Source organism: Macrobrachium nipponense, chromosome 12 (genome assembly GCF_015104395.2).
Source record: "Macrobrachium nipponense isolate FS-2020 chromosome 12, ASM1510439v2, whole genome shotgun sequence".
NCBI lineage: Eukaryota > Metazoa > Arthropoda > Malacostraca > Decapoda > Palaemonidae > Macrobrachium > Macrobrachium nipponense.
Window position 1 is genome coordinate 104,946,000 of NC_087205.1, and position 19,820 is coordinate 104,965,819.

The following is a 19,820-nucleotide window of genomic DNA, read 5'->3' on the forward strand; positions in this document are numbered from 1 at the left end:
GGCTCCGCCCTGGATAGCAGATTTACGTCTGTGCCTGAGTAAGCTGACGAAGAAAGGCTTGAAAGGTGTCGTCGTCGTCGTCTTCATCTTTCTTCATCGGCGTCGGCTGCCGCATCTTCCCTTCGACTCTAAGGCTTCACAGCCGGGAAGAAAAGTTTCCCTCCCTCCCTCCTAGAAGTCTCCCTCGGTAGCTTCTCGGGACCCGTCTCACCTCGTGGGAGGGAGGGTTTCCTTCACCCTGGTCCTCCTGCTCCTTCGGGAGCGGGGCCCGTCTCTTTCTTCCGCCAGGAAGAAGACTACGTGGCCAGAAGGGTTACGCGGCTAACAACCGTACTTTCCTCGGCCTGGTGATCCAGTGGTCTCACTGCATCGGGTCCGTCTCCGGCCTCTCGTTCCGGGAGGTACCCGCGTGTAACGTTCCGCCTACAGCGACCGTGCAAGCCAGAACCAGACCTCTGAGGTCCGCTCAGCGTCAGGGTTCACGGCAAACGGGGCTGAAGACTGGTGACAGCCGCTCACGCGACTACTCACCAACCAGCTCTCACTGCTCGCGCGAACAGCTGGCTACCCGGTGACGTGACGGTCCACGAACCGGCCCACGGGCTGAGGCTGGGAAGAGGTCTCCCGTTCGCCGGTGCCAGCCACGGCTGGACCAGCGACGTACGTGCCGTGAGGACATCACCGGTCTCACTGTGCCATAGTAGGAGCCTGCAGGTCGCCTGATCCGTCCGCTCTCACAGAGAGCGATCGGGTACGGCAAACCGCACCATCTCTTCTGAACTCGAGATCGGGCCTGCTGGTGCTCAGTCCAGCCGTTCTCCACAGCGAGAACGGTTCGACCAGGCCTGCCAGCTCGATCGCCCACCGCGGGTTGACGATCGCCTGCAGCCCTCCAAGCCGCTGGTTCTGCCAGCCCCCCGAGCGACGAGGGAGCGTCAGGTCTGCCTCTTCCCGTACCTTCAACCTCCTCGGTTAACACCGGAGGAGGCCAGGCTTGAGGATGAATCTGAGGTGTGCGCCCCTCATGATCCACCCCGACCCCTACGTGCGGCACGGTTCTTGGACCGGCCCAGGACTAATGCGCAAGTGGATGGGGAAGACCGAGAGGGATGTCGCATGTTCCCCCTTTCTTAGAGGAAGGTTTCTCGGAATATGCTCCTTGTTCGAAGCTTACGGGTCCCACTCTGCAAGATGCTGGTTACTACTTCCGAGATCCGAGGAACTGTGCCGAGGTTATAGGCGCTGATTCGTCAGCACAACGCCTCGGGGAAGGATCTCCGCCCCCACCAAGAGGCCCCGGTCCTCGGCTCGAGTCGTTTTTTGGGGCCTAGAGGGAACACAATCGACTGTGGGTCCTGCCGCGATCGGACTATGCCGACTGTGTTGAACAAGGTAGTCTCTCGTCTCCGGACAATAAGGCTCTCTCAGTTTCTGGCCGGTCGAACAAGCTACTTCCACCTCCTCTACTGCACCGAGGCGTTTCTAAACGTGTCTTCGGACACCGTATTTAAATACCCGTTCGGTCCTCCTGATTTTCGACCTCGACGAGACTGGAATGGTCGGAGGACGTATCGTCTCTCTTTCTCCTGTCAGGTGTCGTCAGCCCCACCCAGACGACTTTCAACATTGGCGGCAGACCCTTACCTCCAGTATGAGTTCGTAACCCCTCACTCGGGGAAAAACGTTAGCTCCTGACGATTACGTTTTCCCAGCTCGGAGAGGCGGCGTGGCTGCTCCTTTTCTTCGCCAACTGCTAGTTACCGCTGGAAGGCGATCCAGTAAATCCATCCTCCCACCATTCCCTCTCTCCTTACTGCTACGAGCGAAAGGGGAGGGATCCCTACAACGATTCTCTGTAAGATCCCACGTAGGGCTGCCCGCTAAGGCTACCGGGGGGACCTTTCGGGTCCTCCTGACTTAAGCCCCCCGGTCGTTGAGGAGGAGATCCTGCCCCTTTCTCGATTCCTACGGAAATCGAGAATACCACCACCGATATCGTTTGAACGACCTTCGGTGGGGGTTTCGCAGCGTGGCTTTAGAATTCTACGGAATTTCTAGCGCACTCAGAGTGTTTTCGAGTTGTTACGATCTCCAAACACTTAGGCGAGACGCACGGTCCAAAGTGAAGCGAGAATCCCCGATAATTGTTCAAAACACCGATAATGGGAAACCTCGCTTATGCTCGAATTCCTGTAATTTCTAGCATTTTGAAGAAGACTGCTGCGAAAGAAGAGTATCTCACAGTACTTTAACCTGGATAGAGAAGACGGACGGGAACTTCCCTTATTGGCTTGAACTAATCGTCTTCGGTATTCTGTTCACCATTGAGCTTTCCTTTGGAAGACTTCTCCGTCACTCTTCCTTGACTAGAGGAACGAAGGCGGGTCGATCTCCAATCCTTATTCTCCTTCCGCCAGGGGAAAATAATTTAGATGATGTCGTGTAACAGAAACCCTACAAATATACTGACGTATATTACCCTCTCGGACATGATTCTTTTAACAGTTTGAATTTGTCCGGGGGGTAGCGCATACCGTAGTTGCTCTCCGGTTTGTGACTCGAGACGAATGTATCTTAAATTGAACCTGCAACTCGGGTTGCCTGCAACCTCCCGCATTCATTTTTCGGATTTTAGATAACTTGGTATTGTCTGAACAAACACCAAAATCAGCTTTGTATTTACCGAATCCGTTCGGTTTAAATATAATTGCTCAAGCCGTATTTCTTTATGCTCGATGGTTTCTAGCCGAACTGCATTCCTTCAGGAATAATGGATTACCTGGCACTCAGGATGAGGTCACCGATAGCTACGGCGTATTGAGCTGGCCTGATAGCGCTCAGTATCAGCTAGGTCCTCGGAGATGTCACGTCGGTTACGTCTCTCTCTCGCCCTGTTTGATTGACTACCGAACCGTACTCTGCCCAACAACATGGACTTAGGTCTCTGATTAACGGGGATTCTCGCAATACTGAAGGCCTCTACTGCTGTGACGCGCGAATTTCAGCGCCTTCGTCATTGCCGGATATTTTCAACAGCAGATATCTCTTGGCTCTTCTCTTTCTGTTTAACCGCACGGTAACAGAAGTCTGTGCTAGTCAAACCGCTGCATCTCACCGCATAATGCGAATGATTTTTGCAGACATCTGGAGTTTGTCTTCAAAATATCCTCGTATTCGTTATTGTGCATATTCATTGCTCGCCCCGATTAACAGATATGTAGAAGACATCGCCTACTCTCCGACCTGAACAGCTCTACTTCTAATTTTCAGGCCCATGAGAAAGCAGTATCTTCAGCAGTATTTCCCTGTCTTCATACTGAAAAGCGCTCCGCTTTTAAATTGCAACTACGTCCTCACCGGACAGCAATGAATAGCCGTTTTTAGCGTTCTCGTCCTTTGTAGCACAGTTCAATCTTTGAGCATCCTTCTCTCGGTTCAGCTGTGAAGACTATGTTTGCATTTTCTGTACACACCTTCGTCTTCAACGACACATAGTGTTGTTTTCTTCCCTTAGCCGAGAATCAACTATACTAGGCGATATCTTTGCCATAGGACCTCGGTCTCTAGAAGGCAATTGACTTTCGCCTGTTGGGCACATGCCTTAAGAGAGGTCATCACCTTGCCTTCCTGGCATCGGTGACGAACACATTATTTTGTTTTAGTCTCTTGGCTTAGCCCTTTGTTAAGGCGAAGGTCACGTGAACTTGCTCGGTGCTTTGACAACTTGCCTCCTACCGAAACGCAGTCAGTCGGCAGCTGTCAGAGCGCCAAGTCTTGTTCACGAACTTTCGCTGTGGCCTTATTTCGTGTTCCATAACAATCTTTTTCACTCGGTCTAACGGCTTGTCACAGTACCCATACATCGACACCCACCATTGGTGTCCGGGGTCCTATCCACTAGCCGAGAACACAACTTCGCTGCAGACGGTAGACCAGTATGGGTACAGGACATCACCGAAGAGTCGAGACTAGGGATAGGTCATACGACCATTCCCTTCTTTTCCTCTGAGGTAATTGCATGACTTTTCCTGCAAGTCCAGCTAATCCAGTGGATGGGGATTCGTGACGCTCGTTTCGTACCGAATTCGTAGCGAAGACTCTGAACCTTCGGTTCCTGACGACGGTTAGAGTCCCTTCACATCCCCTCCTAATGACTTTCACCCCTTCGATGCGAGGGAGATGCTGCTTTGTACTGTGAAGCCACCCCGCCTCTTTCTGAGAAACTCGACATCCCAGGCTGAGTGTTGAAGCTCTTCGTCAGCAACCAAGATGACCTAGAAGTACACTCCCGCGAGTTACACAAGAACTTCTCCGTGGCGCAGGTACTGAAGGCTAGGGGTCCTGGTACAACCAGACCACCGCACCTCATGCTACCTTTTTGATATTGGCCCACAGGTCCTTGGAATCGTTTTCCTTAGGACCCGTGGTGGCTTGCTCAGCATTGGTCCTGCTAACCCAACCCTAGCAGGCTGACAGCATCGAGTCCTGGTGTGACTGTAAGAATAGATAAGTGAATGAGAGAGTGACGGGCTTCTCTTCCTATCTTTTTTCTCCCCCTCTACCAGCCTGTGGGTAGGATAACCGGTCATCACCTTGTCTGATAGGACGAGATGCGGTTGAGCTACTCGACAGAGCCCATCCTATCCCTTTTCACTGGGATGGGAGCGAATATCCACCACTTCCTCCTACTAGGGGGGGGCAGTTGATGGCCAAAAGAGACAAACCATAACTTTTATGTTGCCTCTTGCAAATAGGAACTTGTTCTTGTTTGCTGTACGAAGAGATACGCTTGCCTCTCTTTAGTACTTGGTCCGAGGTCCTGACCCTTGATCCTGCGGTGCACACCCCGATCAATCGGACGAGTCTTGGATCCTCCCTTTCGCTCTTACGACCAGGGAGGCATTCCCAGGTTTGGGCGAAACACCAGTCTGTTCACAAAAGACTCAGATTCCTCCCACCAAGAAGTGAGTCTTCCTATGTAAAAGGACGAAGGTTTGTATGCCCGTGTCTGAACAAATGACAATTTGTCCCATTGCATTTTTCCTAACTATACAAACCTAGAGGTCCTTTTACACATAAGCCCCACCTCATGCCAACCCCTCACTCTGGCAGTTTTTGCTTGGGCAAAAGCAAAAGTGATTTTTTGGGTTTTACCTACCAAGTCGCGCCGCGAGCGGCGGCACTGTCGGACAAGCAGTTAACTACCCGAAACCCCTTGGTTCGCAAGTTACGACCTCTCCAGTCCGCTAGTACCTTCCTATTGTAAAGGACCTCAGGTTTGTATAGTTAGGAAAATGCAATTTTTGTTGGACAAATTGTCATTTCCGGAAGTTAAACGCCTGGTGGAGTCTAGAAAGCAAAAGGAACGTACTATCTTTTCGCCCTGCCTCCGTCTAGACTTAGCGGTAAGGCAGGGATGTTGGTATGAGACGGCAGGAATTAGGATTGAAGGTTCCTACGGCGGCTTCCAGGTGAGTGTCGCCACGTGGGTGGATGCACTCAAGGAGGGCCCTTTTTAGGCATCGGCTAAGGTTCTCTTGGACGACTTCCGAAACTGGACCATCCTTTTGAAGGGACTATTTAGGTCCTTTAGAAGTTTTCAACTTTTTAGACTGGTGTCTTGGAGCCCTAGACACCAGTTCTCGTAAGCCTGACTCGATCGCTTGGGGGCTGTCCAGTGTATTGTCATGCATGGACAAGGCCGTCAGGGAGGGATCAGAGGATTAGGCATCTCATTTTTCAGCAGGGGGTTCTTAGAACGGTCCGTTAGCAACTTCGCGGCTTAAGTCTGTCTCTCCCTCTCAAGGACAGAACTTTTGTAATGCTCCCTTTCTCGAGTCAATCCGCTTCCCCCAAGCTATGTGAAGGATCTGGCAGTGAGTCCCGCAGAGAAAGCCACACAAGACCTTTTTGGCCTCAGTCTTCGAGACGTCCGGCTGGCCCTTTCAACGTCGTCAGGAACGCAACAGTTTAGAAGCAGAAGCCCTTTCCGTGGAGTGACTTCCGCTAGATCGTCTCCTCGAGGACGAAGCCTTTCCTAGAGGTAGAGCCCCTTCCAATTCTAGGGGTAAGAAGTGAGGATCGGCCTTCCAGTCCACCGTTATGAGCCAGGCTGCGTTGTGTTTGCCAGAAGGCCGGAGGAGTAAGGAGAGGCAGACACCTGTCTCTCGACTTCATAGAGAAGGGTACAAGATCCTTTCATAAAGCCGCCCCCGTGGACTTCCACTCCCAGGGACTTGTCCCCATCGTATCCGCTAACAAAGCGAAAGATTCTTTTCGACCTGCTCGAGCCGATGCTCGAGAAAAGAGCAGTGGAACAGGTTTTAGACCTGGCAACGCAGTATGTTTACAACAATTGTTTCTTGTACCGAACCAATCGGAGGGTGGCGGCCGTCTTGGATGAAGTCGTCTTTAACCTATTTATATAGAAGCAGAGCGGTTCAAGATGGAGACACCTCAGTCAGTGTCTCGGGGCCTTAAGACCCTGAGTTGGATGTAATCACTCGACTCCAGGACGCCTACTTTCACTCCCGATACATCCCCAATCGATGACGTGACCTTCGGTTCGTATTGAAAGGGAAGGTCTTTCAAATTCAGGCTCTTTGTCTTCGGACTGAGTACGCTTCCTTTTATCTTCACCATCTTAATGAAAGAACGTGGCGAAGTGGCTCCAGCTTTCCAACATCCGAATCTCGCTCTAGTCTAGACTACTGGCTCAACGAGCCTCCTCGCAGACCCGGTGCCTGAAGGATTTTGAAGACGCTCCTGTCTTTAGCTTGCGTCCCTGGACTTCTGGTGAACTTCGAGAAGTCACATCTGACCCAACACAGTCCATCGTGGTATCATGGGATTCAGATGGGATCCGTGGCTTTGTCGGGCTTTTTCCGTCCCCAGGAACCGTCAGCAACAAGCATAGAAAAAGTGGTCAGCCTTTCTAGGGAAAGATTCCATGCTCGGTGATGGAATGGAGAGTCTGCTGGGGACCATTTTCCTCGCTGGAGAAGTTTGTTTCCCCTGGGGAGGCTACACCTCCCGACCTCTTTCATTTTCTTTTCTGCTCGGACAGCTGGACAGAAAAAGACAACTTCGACATGAAGTTAAACATCTCGGAAGAGTGTGAGAACATCTAAGATGGTGGCTGCGATCCGTGGGAAGCTTGTTCATAGGCGTATCCCCAAGCTTCAGAACCCCGACCTGGTGTTGTTCTCCGCGCGTCCTCCACGGGTGGGTAGCACTCTAGGGGGGGAGGAATTTGTCCAGGTACCTGGAGAGGGAACAGGTACCTGGCTATCAACTTCAAAGAGCTGGCCAGCGGTTCAATTAGCGCTCGCAGTTCTTCCAGAACAAAGTCTCCCGTCGTGTGGTTCAGATCAACCGGACACACCAAGCCCTTGCATACTTAGAAACCAAGGAGAACACACTCTCGACTCCCTTTTTCTCTAGCAAAAGAAGAGATCCTGCTTTGGGCCGAAGGAGAGAAAGTCACAATATTGACAAGATATTGCCTGGAGTCGAGAAACGTCCGGGCAGATCTCCTCAGTCGACAAGGACAGTTATTGCCGACAGAGCTGACTCTCAACTCAAGAGATGCCAGGAACTGGGGGGTCCTTTGGGGATGTCCCTTAGTGGACATCTTCGCACATCAGGACGGCAGAACTCTCTTATTGCCCCCGGTTCTCGATCCGGGAGCAGTAGCAGTAGACGCCCTTCTATGGGATTGTCCGGCCCTGATCTCTAACGCTTTTCCCCCCTTCAGATCCTGGGGAGGTGATGATAAAATTTGCGCATCGGATGTGACGAGGTTTTGACCTTAATCGCCCCCTTTGGCCCGCAGCGATCTGGTTCCATAGGTGATGTTCTAACCTAGTGGATTATCCGAGATCTCTCGCTTCTTCCGTTAAGGAGAGATCTACTCAAACAGCCCCACTTCGAGAGGTACCCACAAAAACCTCGCCCTCCTGAGTCTGACGTTGTGCGTATCAGTACTATCCAAAAGTTGGCCAGAGCGAGAAGGTTTATTTCGAAATCATTGGTCTAAAGCTAATCGCCACCCGCGCCGCAGGAGAGCCATCATCAATCCGCTGTTTTACCAATCGAAGTGGGCAGCCTTTAGCCGTTGGTGTAGAGAAAGGAGTTTCCTCTCCACTACCTCTGTGAGCCAGATTGCCGACTTCTTGCTTTATCTGAAACAAGATCTAAAGTTTGGGCAGTGTCAACTATTCAAGGCTACAGAAGCGTTCTATCTGTAAGTCTTTCGCCATAGATGTCTTTGACCTCCATGATCAGTTGATCTTTCGAGACGACCAAGGTACCACTACCGAAGCTACCTTCGTGGAACCTGGATGTGGTCCTAAAATATTTGATGTCAAATCGTTTTGAACCTCTTTCATCTTCGTCTCTACGAGATTTGACGAAGGAAAAAGAAAAACTGTATTCCTGGACTGCTCTGGCGACGGCGAAGAGAGTTAGCGAAATACAGGCTATCAGCAAACACGTCGGTTTTCAAAGGGCATAATGCAGTCTGCTCTTTGAATATGTCGTTTCTGGCCAAAAACGAAAACCCTTCCAATACCGTGGCCTAGAACATTCGAGATCAAGGGTATGGCTGAGATCATTGGTCAAGAGCCAGAAAGAGTCCTGTGTCCTGTTAGGGCTCTTAGAGAGTATATTCGTAGAACGAAGGATTGCCGAGGTTCTGCAGAGAACTTATGGTGTCGGGTCAAGAGACCAAACATGCCCATGTCCAAGAATGCACTGGCATTCTTTTTAAGAAACACCATTAAAGAGGCAGCACGGCTTCTTGCAAAGACAGTGACTTGAAGATACTTTAAGTTAACGCGCACGAAGTAAGGGCTATTTCGACCTCAATAGCCTTTCAGAAAAACATGGCTCTTAAAGACATTTTAAGTGCTACTTTTTGGAGGAGTAACTCAGTGTTCGCCTCTCACTACCTACGGGAGGTGAGAAACGACCTATTAAAGATAAGCTGTTACTTCTCTCCTGACCATACGTCGCCGCAGACACTATTTGGGGGCAGGAGGTAGCACTCATCCTTTCCCATAGAAAAGGGTAGGTGAGTTTTTAATATTTGTATGTTTATGGTTGTAGGGTCGGCTGCCGAGTACAGTCGTCCCTTCCTTTAGCCTTTGGTATATGGGAGTTTGTTGTTAGGCTAACTTAGGTGGTGGTTTTTTGCCTCGTTGCCCTCGGAAGTATGGTCATGGTCTAGTCACATTGTGGTCCCGTCCCCGTTGACAGATCATCTAGAGCGCACCAACTACATAGGTCACTACCTTGTTTGGTACTCTAGTGAAGCAGAAGCAGGCTTGGGTGACAGTAATCACGAAGTCAGCTATGCTAACAGGTAAGGAACCAAGATGTCAATCATATACATTTATATGTTTTCTAAAATCCTTTTTTCTGTCTCTCCCACCAGCCAAAGGTGGGATTCAGCTATATATATATCTGACAGGTAAGTTTCATGAACAAAATGATATTGTTAAGATACAATAAGTTTGTTCATACTACCTGGCAGATATATATAATTTTAGTACCCACCCACCTCCCCTCAGGAGACAGTGGAGATAGAAATCTGATAGAAAATGGGAATGGTTCCTGATAACCCGCCTCCCAGCGGCGGGAATGGGTACTAACCACCCTAACTCCCCACTACGTGTGTCGTAAGTTTTAGAAATTCTGTCGGACTTCAGAGAATACAGCTATATATATATCTGCCAGGTAAGTATGAACAAACTTTATTGTATCTTAACAATATCATATAATACTGTTAAATGAATGTGAGATAATTAAGATCACTATAATAAAATAGTTGGGACAATTAATACCATATGTTCACTAATAGGTATTATTTTCAAAACAAACATTCCGTAACACAAAAATATATGTACATAACAATCAAAATAATAATGTTTTGCAGTTCAACTTGTGAATTTTAACAATAGTATGACTATATAATATATTTTACCATATCGATCTTGAAGTTGAAGAGTCGTAAAATTCTGAGGATGGTCCGGTGGAAAAGGATTTGTACTTTGTGATTACGTATCGCTACAACACCATGTGGTATTTTCATACCACTATATTGATGACGCATCGCTACGACACACTGGTGTTTTTCATACCACTATACGTTAAAGTTAAAAACATGACATAGAATCGACTTTGCGACTTCGTTCACTTTGATATTTTTAACGATACAATAACTATCATTTGTACTACTAAAACCATCTTCACATAAGTAATTTTTCGTAAGATATGTGTTGTTGCAAAAGCTAGCTTATACATAAAAGGCTTTTTATAATTTAAGTCATCTTAGACTATACATATGCACCCAAACTCATTGTGGGGAAATTTACTACTGTTTCCTCGGATATTGAAATACTTTAGCATCATTCAAACACTTTAATAATATAATGCATAAATACTAGGCTATACATATTTACATCGTATACAATACTACATACAGTTATATACATCTTTATATACAAATTTAAACATTATATACACATACTTTTATATACAAAGTTAACAGTTATATACACATACTTTTATATACAAGTTAATAATATGAATAGTGATCAGACGACAGGTGTGCACTGGACTACGTACGTACTACTTGAAGAATAAAACGAACAAAAATTTTGTTGTTGTTAGTCGCCGGGATAGATTAACATTTTTCCAGAGATTAAAAAGCTGAATTTTTGTTTTGAAGGTATGTCAACCGCGATATTATATTATTGTTTTCACGAAGGAATAATTATATAAAGAAAATAATTGAGTAATTTTTGCCGTCAGCAGTCAGAAAATCACGAACATGGTAACGTTCAAACCTAGTGCCATCCATGGCGTATGTCTTTAAATAGAACAGAAGCAGAGGGCAGTCATTGGATAACAGATCTCCATGGCTACCAACCAACCAATCAGGTGTTAGTTATACTACTCTGTAATTTCTTAGAATGAACGTTTACACACATGAAGCTAACGATGATGTATGTGTTTTTGCATACAGTACGTAGTTTTAGTTTTATTATTAGTGTAAGTATTTTACTGATTTCATGAAGAATAGAATGATTCCTTCTCATTACTTTGAATGCAAAATGGCTTGAAGATTCTTCCGCAAAAAGAAGAGAAAAAAAAATTCCTTAGAAGATGATATCTATTTACTAACGCGGTTGACATACCTTCAAAACCAAAATTCAGCTCTTTAATCTCTGGAAAAATGTTAATCTATCGGCGACTAACAACAACAAAATTTTTGTTTGTTTTATCTCCAAGTAGTACGTACGTAGTCCAGTGCACAGCTGTCGTCTGATCACTACTCATATGATTAATTTTGTATATAAAAGTATGTGTATATAACTGTTAACTTTGTATATAAAAGTATGTGATATAAACTGTATGTAGTAATTGTATACGATGTAAATATGTATAGCCTAGTATTTATGCATTATATTATTAAAGTGTTTGAATGATGCTAAAGTATTTCAATATCCGAGGAAACAGTAGTAAATTTCCCACAATGAGTTTGGGTACATATGTATATGGTGACTTAAATTATAAAAGCCTTTTATGTATAAGCTAGCTTTTGTAACAACACATATCTTACGAAAAATTACTTATGTGAAGATGGTTTTAGTAGTACAAATGATAGTTATTGTATCGTTAAAAATATCAAAGTGAACGAAGTCGCAAAGTCGATTCTATGTCATGTTTTTCCTAAACGCGTTGACTTAAAGGAGAACGTTATTTTGGTTGTTTATCACTGGCACAAACCCATAACAATGCAGTGTATGTATGATAATTCTAAACTATTATTCACTACCAAAATAACGATGATATTTTGTATTGAAAATTAATGTTACGTATATTCCAAACTTATTACTACGTAGCATGAATAGTACTATAAAAATTTCGAAAGATAATCTTGCTGTAACGCTACCATAATTTGATTTTCATATACGTACGTACATTTTGTCCGGCTGGCTGGCCTCGCATAGATAAAATTGATTTCACTGATATGGAATTACCTCCACGAAATGCCTTTTTATGTTAATGAAGATACGACGATAACCTTAAGGTAAAAAATGCTTTTATGTATTTCGTTTACGCTTCGTCGCCAATAACAAACAGCAATACTTACGATAAATCTAGACAAATAGCGTTTGTAATGACTTCATTGTTCAGAGAAGTTATATACGAATACTGCCAAAATAATAATGAAGTTCGAATTAATTTTAGCCTTAATGTTGTTACTACTGTAATTACACCTACCACTACTATTAAAATTTCTAAAAGTTTATCAAAACAAAAAATGTCGCTTTGAACGCAACCGTATACATAAACCATTTTCGTAGGTAAAGGTATATGCTTACATTTTGTGGCTGGCCACTCCGACGATAAGTTGAGTGCAATGATGTGGAATTATTCTTCGAATAGGCTATTTATTATGAAGATATGACTATAATATATGGTAAGAATGGTTTTTATTATTACCTTTATTGTCAATTAATATCATAATGTGAATGTTTGTGTACGTTGGTGGTTATCGCACTGCAACTACGCTTAGCCTACCAATGAACGTCGTACATAAACCTTGAATAGGCTATTTATTTCGAAGATAGGACAATAATATATTAGGTGAGAATGGTTTTATTACCTTTATTGTCAGTTAATATCATTATATGAGTCTTTAAATGAATGTTGGTAGTTATCGGACCACGGCCGAGGGTTAGCCTACCGAAAAACATCGCATACGCAACACAACAAACCCGTGATGCAGCGATTCATACCAGTGATGTAACATGAGAAACGGTCCAAGAAAAAACCCGTGATTAACTGGATCCGTGAATACTGATCCGTGAATAAGCGATGCCCCACTGTGTATACAAACCCTTGGTCCTTTAACAGTAGGAAGGTACTTAGCGGCAGCTGAACCGGACGTAAGCTTTGAACAAGGGGGTTCAGTAGTTAACTACTTGTCTGGGAGTTGGCGGTCAGCTCGACTGCGAGGAGAGGAGTCACTTGCTTTCGGCCGCGTTGCTCGCCTCTCTGCCCGCTTCAGTTGTATGCTCTGTTTTCTTCACTTCATGAAGGCTGTTTCTCTTTTTCTTTTACTCAGTGTGAATGTACAAAGCCTGCGTAAGTACATATCTGTTTTTTGTATTTCATACTCAGTGAATTTTGTAAGTGATAATGGAATCCCGAGAGCCGGAGAGACCCCCTCGCCCCCCATCAGCCGCAGATTGTGCCCTGGCATGGAGGACCGTAAGTGTGGGGCCTTTCGGTCCTCTGTGGAGGCTGATCCTCGTGAATTTTGTACTCGATGTCTAGGGCGAGAATGTTCTCGCACTGAGCCATGTGATGTATGTGTTATGTGGTTGGAGGAGCAGTGGGAGCGCTATGGGCGGAGGAAGAAGCCGTGTAAGCTGGCCAAGAAGTCATCGGAAGGTTCTCCGGTTACTCCCTTGGTCATGAACATGTCTTCTTCTTTCTTCCCCCCATCTCAGCTCCCTCGTATGGCTCCTTTCCCTTTGGGGGAGGTATCTCGCTCCCTCTCCTCTCTCGATCAGTCGAGCGTGGAGGGGGGGAGGTACCCCGACATCCAGTTGTATTCAGGGTCATCCGTTCGCTCGGGGGTGGGAACTGCCCCCAACCCGAGCGAGGGGAAACCTCCCCACTGACTCACCCGACTTTTCCTTCCTCAGATCTGCTTGCCATGGGGGACAAGCTCGGCCGGGCCTGGTACTCGCTGGGACGACAACCACGACGGTGTCATGCCTGGCTACACTGCTCCGCCGTACCTGGTGTACAACCAGCACGTAGCCCCGGTGACCCCGACAGCTGCTGTGCAGGCGCCGCTGCCGGAGGTGATGATGCCTGCTGTGACGCTGCCACCTGGTTTTGCTGCTCTTGCTTCAGCCCCTGTCAGGCCGCTACATTCCAGGCAAGAGGAATGTGGTTGCCGACAAGCTCAGCCGTCAGGATCAGGTGATAGGAACCGAGTGGTCCCTTCACCCAGACGTGGCAGAAAGGCTCTTCAACCTGTCGGGGCGTCCAGTCGTGGATCTTTTCGCCACCCGGCACAACAGAAAACACCAGGTTTTCTACTCGGTTGTGCCGGACCCATGGGCAGCTGCAGAGGATGCTCATCAACACCCGTGGGACAACCTCTTCGTATACGCCTTTCCCCCGTTCTGTCTGATTCGCAAAGTGATCAGCAGGGCGCTGATCACCACAAATCTTCGGATGATCCTGGTGGCACCCAAACGGCCTCAAGCCTTTTGGTACCCGGACCTGCTGTCTCTGCTCGCCGAACTACCGAGAGAGATTCACCCCTGGCACAACCTCCTGTGCCAGCCACACGTAGAACGGTACCACCGGTCCGTCGAGTCCCTTTGTCTTCACGGCTGGCTGTTATCCACCATCTCTTGCGAGCGAGAGGCTTTTCTCCCAGCGCAGCAACAGAGATGGCCAGATACTTCAGACAGTCCTCTGCAGCTGTATACCAGGGGAAATGGTCCATCTTCTGTGGTTGGTGTTGTGGACGGGATCTCTCTCCTCTCAGAGCCTCTATTCAGCAGGTAACAGATTTCCTTGTCTTCCGTCGCCGAGAGAAGCTCCTCTCCATCTCTACAGTTAAAGGACACAGAGCCGCCCTGGCCCTAGTCCTTAAAGTGCGAGGTGTGGATATCTCCTCCTCTTTTGAGATCTCCCTCCTAATGAAGAGCTTCGAGAGGTCTTGCCCACCCAGGGAACTCAGGGCCCTGGAGTGGGATGTGACTCTCGTCCTTAGGAGTTTGACTCTCAGACCCTTCGAGCCACTTCGAGAGTCATCAGACAGAGATCTGACCCTCAAGACCCTCTTCCTGCTGGCCCTGGCATCGGCGAAGAGAGTAGGGGAACTTCATGGTCTTTCCTTCGGCGTCAAGCATTCCAGTGGATGGGGATCCGTGATGCTCGATTTCATCCCGAACTTCGTAGCAAAGACTCAGAATCCTTCGGTCCCTGATGACCGGTTCGAGTCTTTCACGATCCCCTCCCTGAAGTACTTCACCGATAATGATGCAGATGAGATGCTGCTTTGTCCTGTGAGGGCGCTATGGCGCTATCTGAAGAGAACTCGACACCTCAGGCTTGAGTGTCGACGCCTCTTCGTTAGCACCGGGGTTACCAAGAAAAAAGTTTCCAAGAACACTTTCTTTCTGGCTGCGTGAGGTGATCAGGAGGGCGTACGATACGGATGGTAGTGACGACACCCGTACCCTTCCTCCGAGAGGCCACGAAGTCAGTGGTATTGGTCCAACCCTTGCGTTCCACAAGAACTTCTCCCTGGCGCAGGTTCTGAAGGCAGGGGTTTGGACCAACCAGACCACCTTCACTTCATTCTACCTTCGGGATATTACCCACAGGTCATTGGACACTTTTTCCTTGGGACCCATGGTGGCTGCTCAACAAGTGTGATTTACCCAGCACCCGAGCGGACAGAACAGCATCGCATCCTTGTGTGACTGCATGAATGGATGAGTGAAAGAAAGTGTGACTGGCTTCTCTTCCTCCTTCGTTCTTCTCCTCTACCTGTGGGCAGAGGGCCGCGGTCGTCACTACGCTGAACAGGAGGCTGATGCAGGTAAGCTACACAACCGAGCTCCATCCTATCCCTTTCAGTAGGGATAGGAGTATTTATCTGCCACTCCCCAACAAGGGGGGGGAGTGGAAGCCAACAAGAGACAAACCCATGACTTCATTTTGGCTCTTGAAGTAGGAACTAGTTCTTGCCTTTTGCTATTTATAAGGGGTACGCTTGCCTCCCTCTTATAAATTTGGTCCAGAAGTCTGGCCACTGATCCTGCGGCGCACACCCCTATCAGCTGGGCAGAGGCTAGGATCCCTCCCTCTGCTCTTACGACCAGGGAGGGAACCAAGGTAGGACGAACACTAGTCTGTTCATAAGACTCAGATTCCACCCACCAAGAAGCGAGTCTTCCTATTGTTAAAGGACCAAGGGTTTGTATACGTATGGGAACAAATAACAATTTGTCAAAAATTGTATTTTTCCTAACTATACAAACCTGAGGTTCTTTACACATAGTCCCACCTCATCCCACCCCTCACTCTGCATTTCCTGGGCTTAAAGCAAAGTGACTCCTCTCCTCGGAGTTGAGCTGACCGCCAACTGCTGGACAAATAGTTAACTACCGAACCCCCTTGTTTGAAGCTTACGACCGTTTCAGCTGCCGCTAAGTACCTTCCTATTGTTAAAGGACCTCAGGTTTGTATAGTTAGGAAAAATACAATTTTCGACAAATTGTTATTTTAGGCTAGGCTACAGTGATAGAGTTCTTCAGTGACATATTTTGCTTAGTAAAGTACAGTAGTACCTCGAGATACGAAATTAATCCGTTCCGAGGCGCCTTTCGTATCATGAGTTTTTCGTATCTTGGACCACATTTTACATGTAAAATGGCTAATCCGTTCCAAGCCCTCCAAAAACACCCCAGTAAATTTCATAATAAAGCTAAATTGACCTATAAACACTGAAATACTACAACAATTTGGACCATTCAATACCTAAATTAAGAATAAAAATGCAAAACCTGTAAATGAAGTGTATATTAGTGTACAAGAAATATTATTACTGTAACGTAAAATGTGGAAGCTTACCTTTCGAGTGAGGCTATCTCCGAAAGTGGCGGCAGAGGAGGAGGAGGACAAACGGCAGATACGTACACTTAACTTTACGAAACACATAAAAAAATGTCAGAAAAACAAACTAAACTTTACAAATCATATTAACAAAACTGTAACACTTAACTTTACAAAAAACTTAAAATAAAATTTATTTTGTCTTTTTTTGATTTTTACATTTTTTTATTTTTTATACTTTACGTAATTTCAATTTCTTCACCACTGAATGGATGCCAGTCCGTTTACGGAATTTTTTGAACCACCCATGAGAAGCCTTGAACTCTGGGGTTGCCGTTGATGTCCCCTATCTACCTTCGTCTTCGGCTTGGGCAATCAAATCGCCGAAAATATCGCTGGCAGATTGCTGTCTCGGTTATCATATCGCCATTGATTTCTTTGTCCTCGATCCATACAAGAAGCAGCCTTTCCATTTCATTATGCACATGGCTCCTCTTGTTGGACAAAATAGTCACGCCCTTAGAAGGTGTAGCTGCTTTGATGGCTTCCCTCTGCATAAGGATGGTGCCTATCGTGGACGGATTTCGGCCGTATTCCTTAGCGATCACACTCAACCGCAAGCCAGCTTCATACTTTTTTATTATCTCCATCGTTGTCTCCATAGAAAGCATTCTCTTCTTTCTGTGAACTTCAGCAACTTTCTTGGGACCCATGACTATATGTACTGTACGTAATTAAGTTACGTATGTAGTACGTATACTAATTAGGTTCTCACAACACGATAAAGTAGCACAACGAAATCACTAACGAATTTACGATACAAAACGAAATTGTTGGACCAAACGAATGCTGCATGTGTACAATAAAGCTTCGGGTGCGAAGTGGCCGAGCGAAGGAACGCCACCACGTAAGATGCATGATGGGAGGGATGCTGTCCAATAGGAGAGAAGGATCTCATGGCTTGGCTAGCATCAGGAACCAATGGGAGAGCAGGAGGATGGTGGCGAGTCTACTAGAACTAGGATGGCGGCGCGCGGCGCAAGTTTCAAAATTGTTATCGGGCGAATCTTGGAATTTCAGAAACCTTACGTATCTTGAAAACTTTTTGTATGTAGAGCAGTAAAATTTTTCGTGTCAGCTTTCGTGTCTTGAGTATTTTGTAAGTTGGGCCTTTCGTATTGCGAGGCCCCGACCACTGTATTCTAGCTTTTGTAGCTAAAATTTTTCGTGTCAGCTTTCGTGTCTTGAGTATTTTGTAAGTTGAGCCTTTCGTATCTCGAGGTACCACTGTATTATATCTTTTGGCTATTTCGTTTTCACTGGGTATTTTTTTTATAAAAAGACAACATGGATAATTCTTGTTTCTTTGGATTAATATTTTCATAGCCAGGTTTACAGTAGGAGTTTTAGGTGGCATATAGGTAGCATAGCCTAGGCTAGCCTATAGTCACTACACATTTTTATGACTGCTCTATGTATGCATAAGCAACCACCTTGGATGTATGAGTGCAATTGATCATTTGAATTGTCTATTATTAAATTTTGATATACTCTATAGACAAATAATATGTATCTGTATGGTTGTCAATTATTGGTCCTAATATTGCCAGTTTATTCTTGAATTTGTATGAATCAAAATTTGTAGATAATAGTAGTTGAATAGGTATTGTGTCCATTTGGTAAAAGCAGTCATTTTGATGGCAAAATAACTGTGAAATAATTTTGCAAGCACCAGGTGTTTGTAATCCATCATTATCCTTGCCTGTATGTTGATTATACTTATTTTGCCTTTTGATAAGTGTTAAAAGCTTTCAAATATTTTGTGGCTGGATTTGTTTATTTTCTCTCATAAATATATCTCCATAATATATCTTGTTGTGCATCTGTCCAAGACTTAAACTGATAATGGTTTGTATTTTCCACAGACTAGTAAGCGGGAAGCTGTGCAGTCGACCTGGTTTAAAATTAATTAGAGTTTTAATGGAATTAGATTTAATTATACCGAACATCAATATTTTTAAACTCTTTTGTGAGGTAAGTGCTTTGCTGATGTTGACTATCTTATTTCATCTCAGTATGCATTTATAGTCTATACTAGACAGGAAATACAGTTGACCATCAAATTTGCATGTTTTGAGTTCATGGACTTCATAATTTTCATCAATAATTAAATGAATATATTTTAGAGCTTTCTGCCATTTCTGTGAACTTGTAGATGCATTGCCTCTGTCAGAAATGTTGTAAAGAGAACTGAAAATGTTTAGTTTGGTCTAAAAGGTATATATGTGGTACAGATTAATCTATTTTACTGTGAGAATACAGTAATGTGTACAGACACTCATCACTTAATAACCTGATTCTATTCCTACAACTTGTTTGGTAAGCGAATTGGCCAGTAAGTGATAAGCTTGCCCTAAGTGATATTTAAAGCATATTGTATTGGTGAAGGGTTTGTGTCACCCATCTTTAGATATTGTTTTATTGTCACCTTGCACCATTCATAACATTTTTTGGTGCATTTTAGATGGATATAATTTATTGTACACCGTGATAAAACAGGTAAAGAGGGGGCAAGAATGGTCAGTCCTCCTCTGTTGTTATTATTGAAGATTAAGCCATCACAATGCCAGCATGGACTCTCAGAGCAGCCCGTAACGATCCTCCTCGCCTTTTTCCCTCTACTTCCTGGGTTACAATGAGATGGATGAGGGAATAAGAGGAACTCTATGGAGTCCACTCCCCAGAGTTCAGATGTGAGAGCCTATGTTCCTAGTTCGATTTTAGGATCTCACCGAATGTAGGTTCATTTGTTCAGGATGGATATCACTAAGTAGTCAGAGCTCCATATCTCCAGCGTTCCCGTTTTGGGAACAACCAGTTCAGCATGAACTAGTAGTCTTCAGTGTCTTGTTATTACCGTGGAAGCCACCCTTTGTGATAGGTTCTTGTTTGCTCTCTTCATTAGAGAATGAAGGTCTGCTTCCAGTCCTTATTCTGTTTCTCTTTTGAAGTGAAGAAGAATTAGGCTGGTGCTTGATTAACAGGAGCCTATAAATATACTTGTATATTCTCCTTGCAACAAGAGTCTGAGTAATAGATGCATACCTGTAAGGTAGTTCCTCTAGTGTGTGACCGAGATGAACAATACATTCTCTAAA

The 19,820-nt window shown here is 45.6% G+C and overlaps 1 protein-coding gene across 1 annotated transcript in view; it reads left to right on the forward strand.

The window, feature by feature from the left end:
- Nucleotides 1-19,820, forward strand: part of LOC135224733 (serine-protein kinase ATM-like) — a gene marked incomplete at its 3' end in the record, with an annotated part of 185,357 nt that overhangs the window by 132,007 nt on the left and 33,530 nt on the right. The window contains 1 exon segment of the mRNA XM_064264046.1: nt 18,588-18,696. Coding sequence (XP_064120116.1) covers nt 18,588-18,696 — 109 coding nt within the window.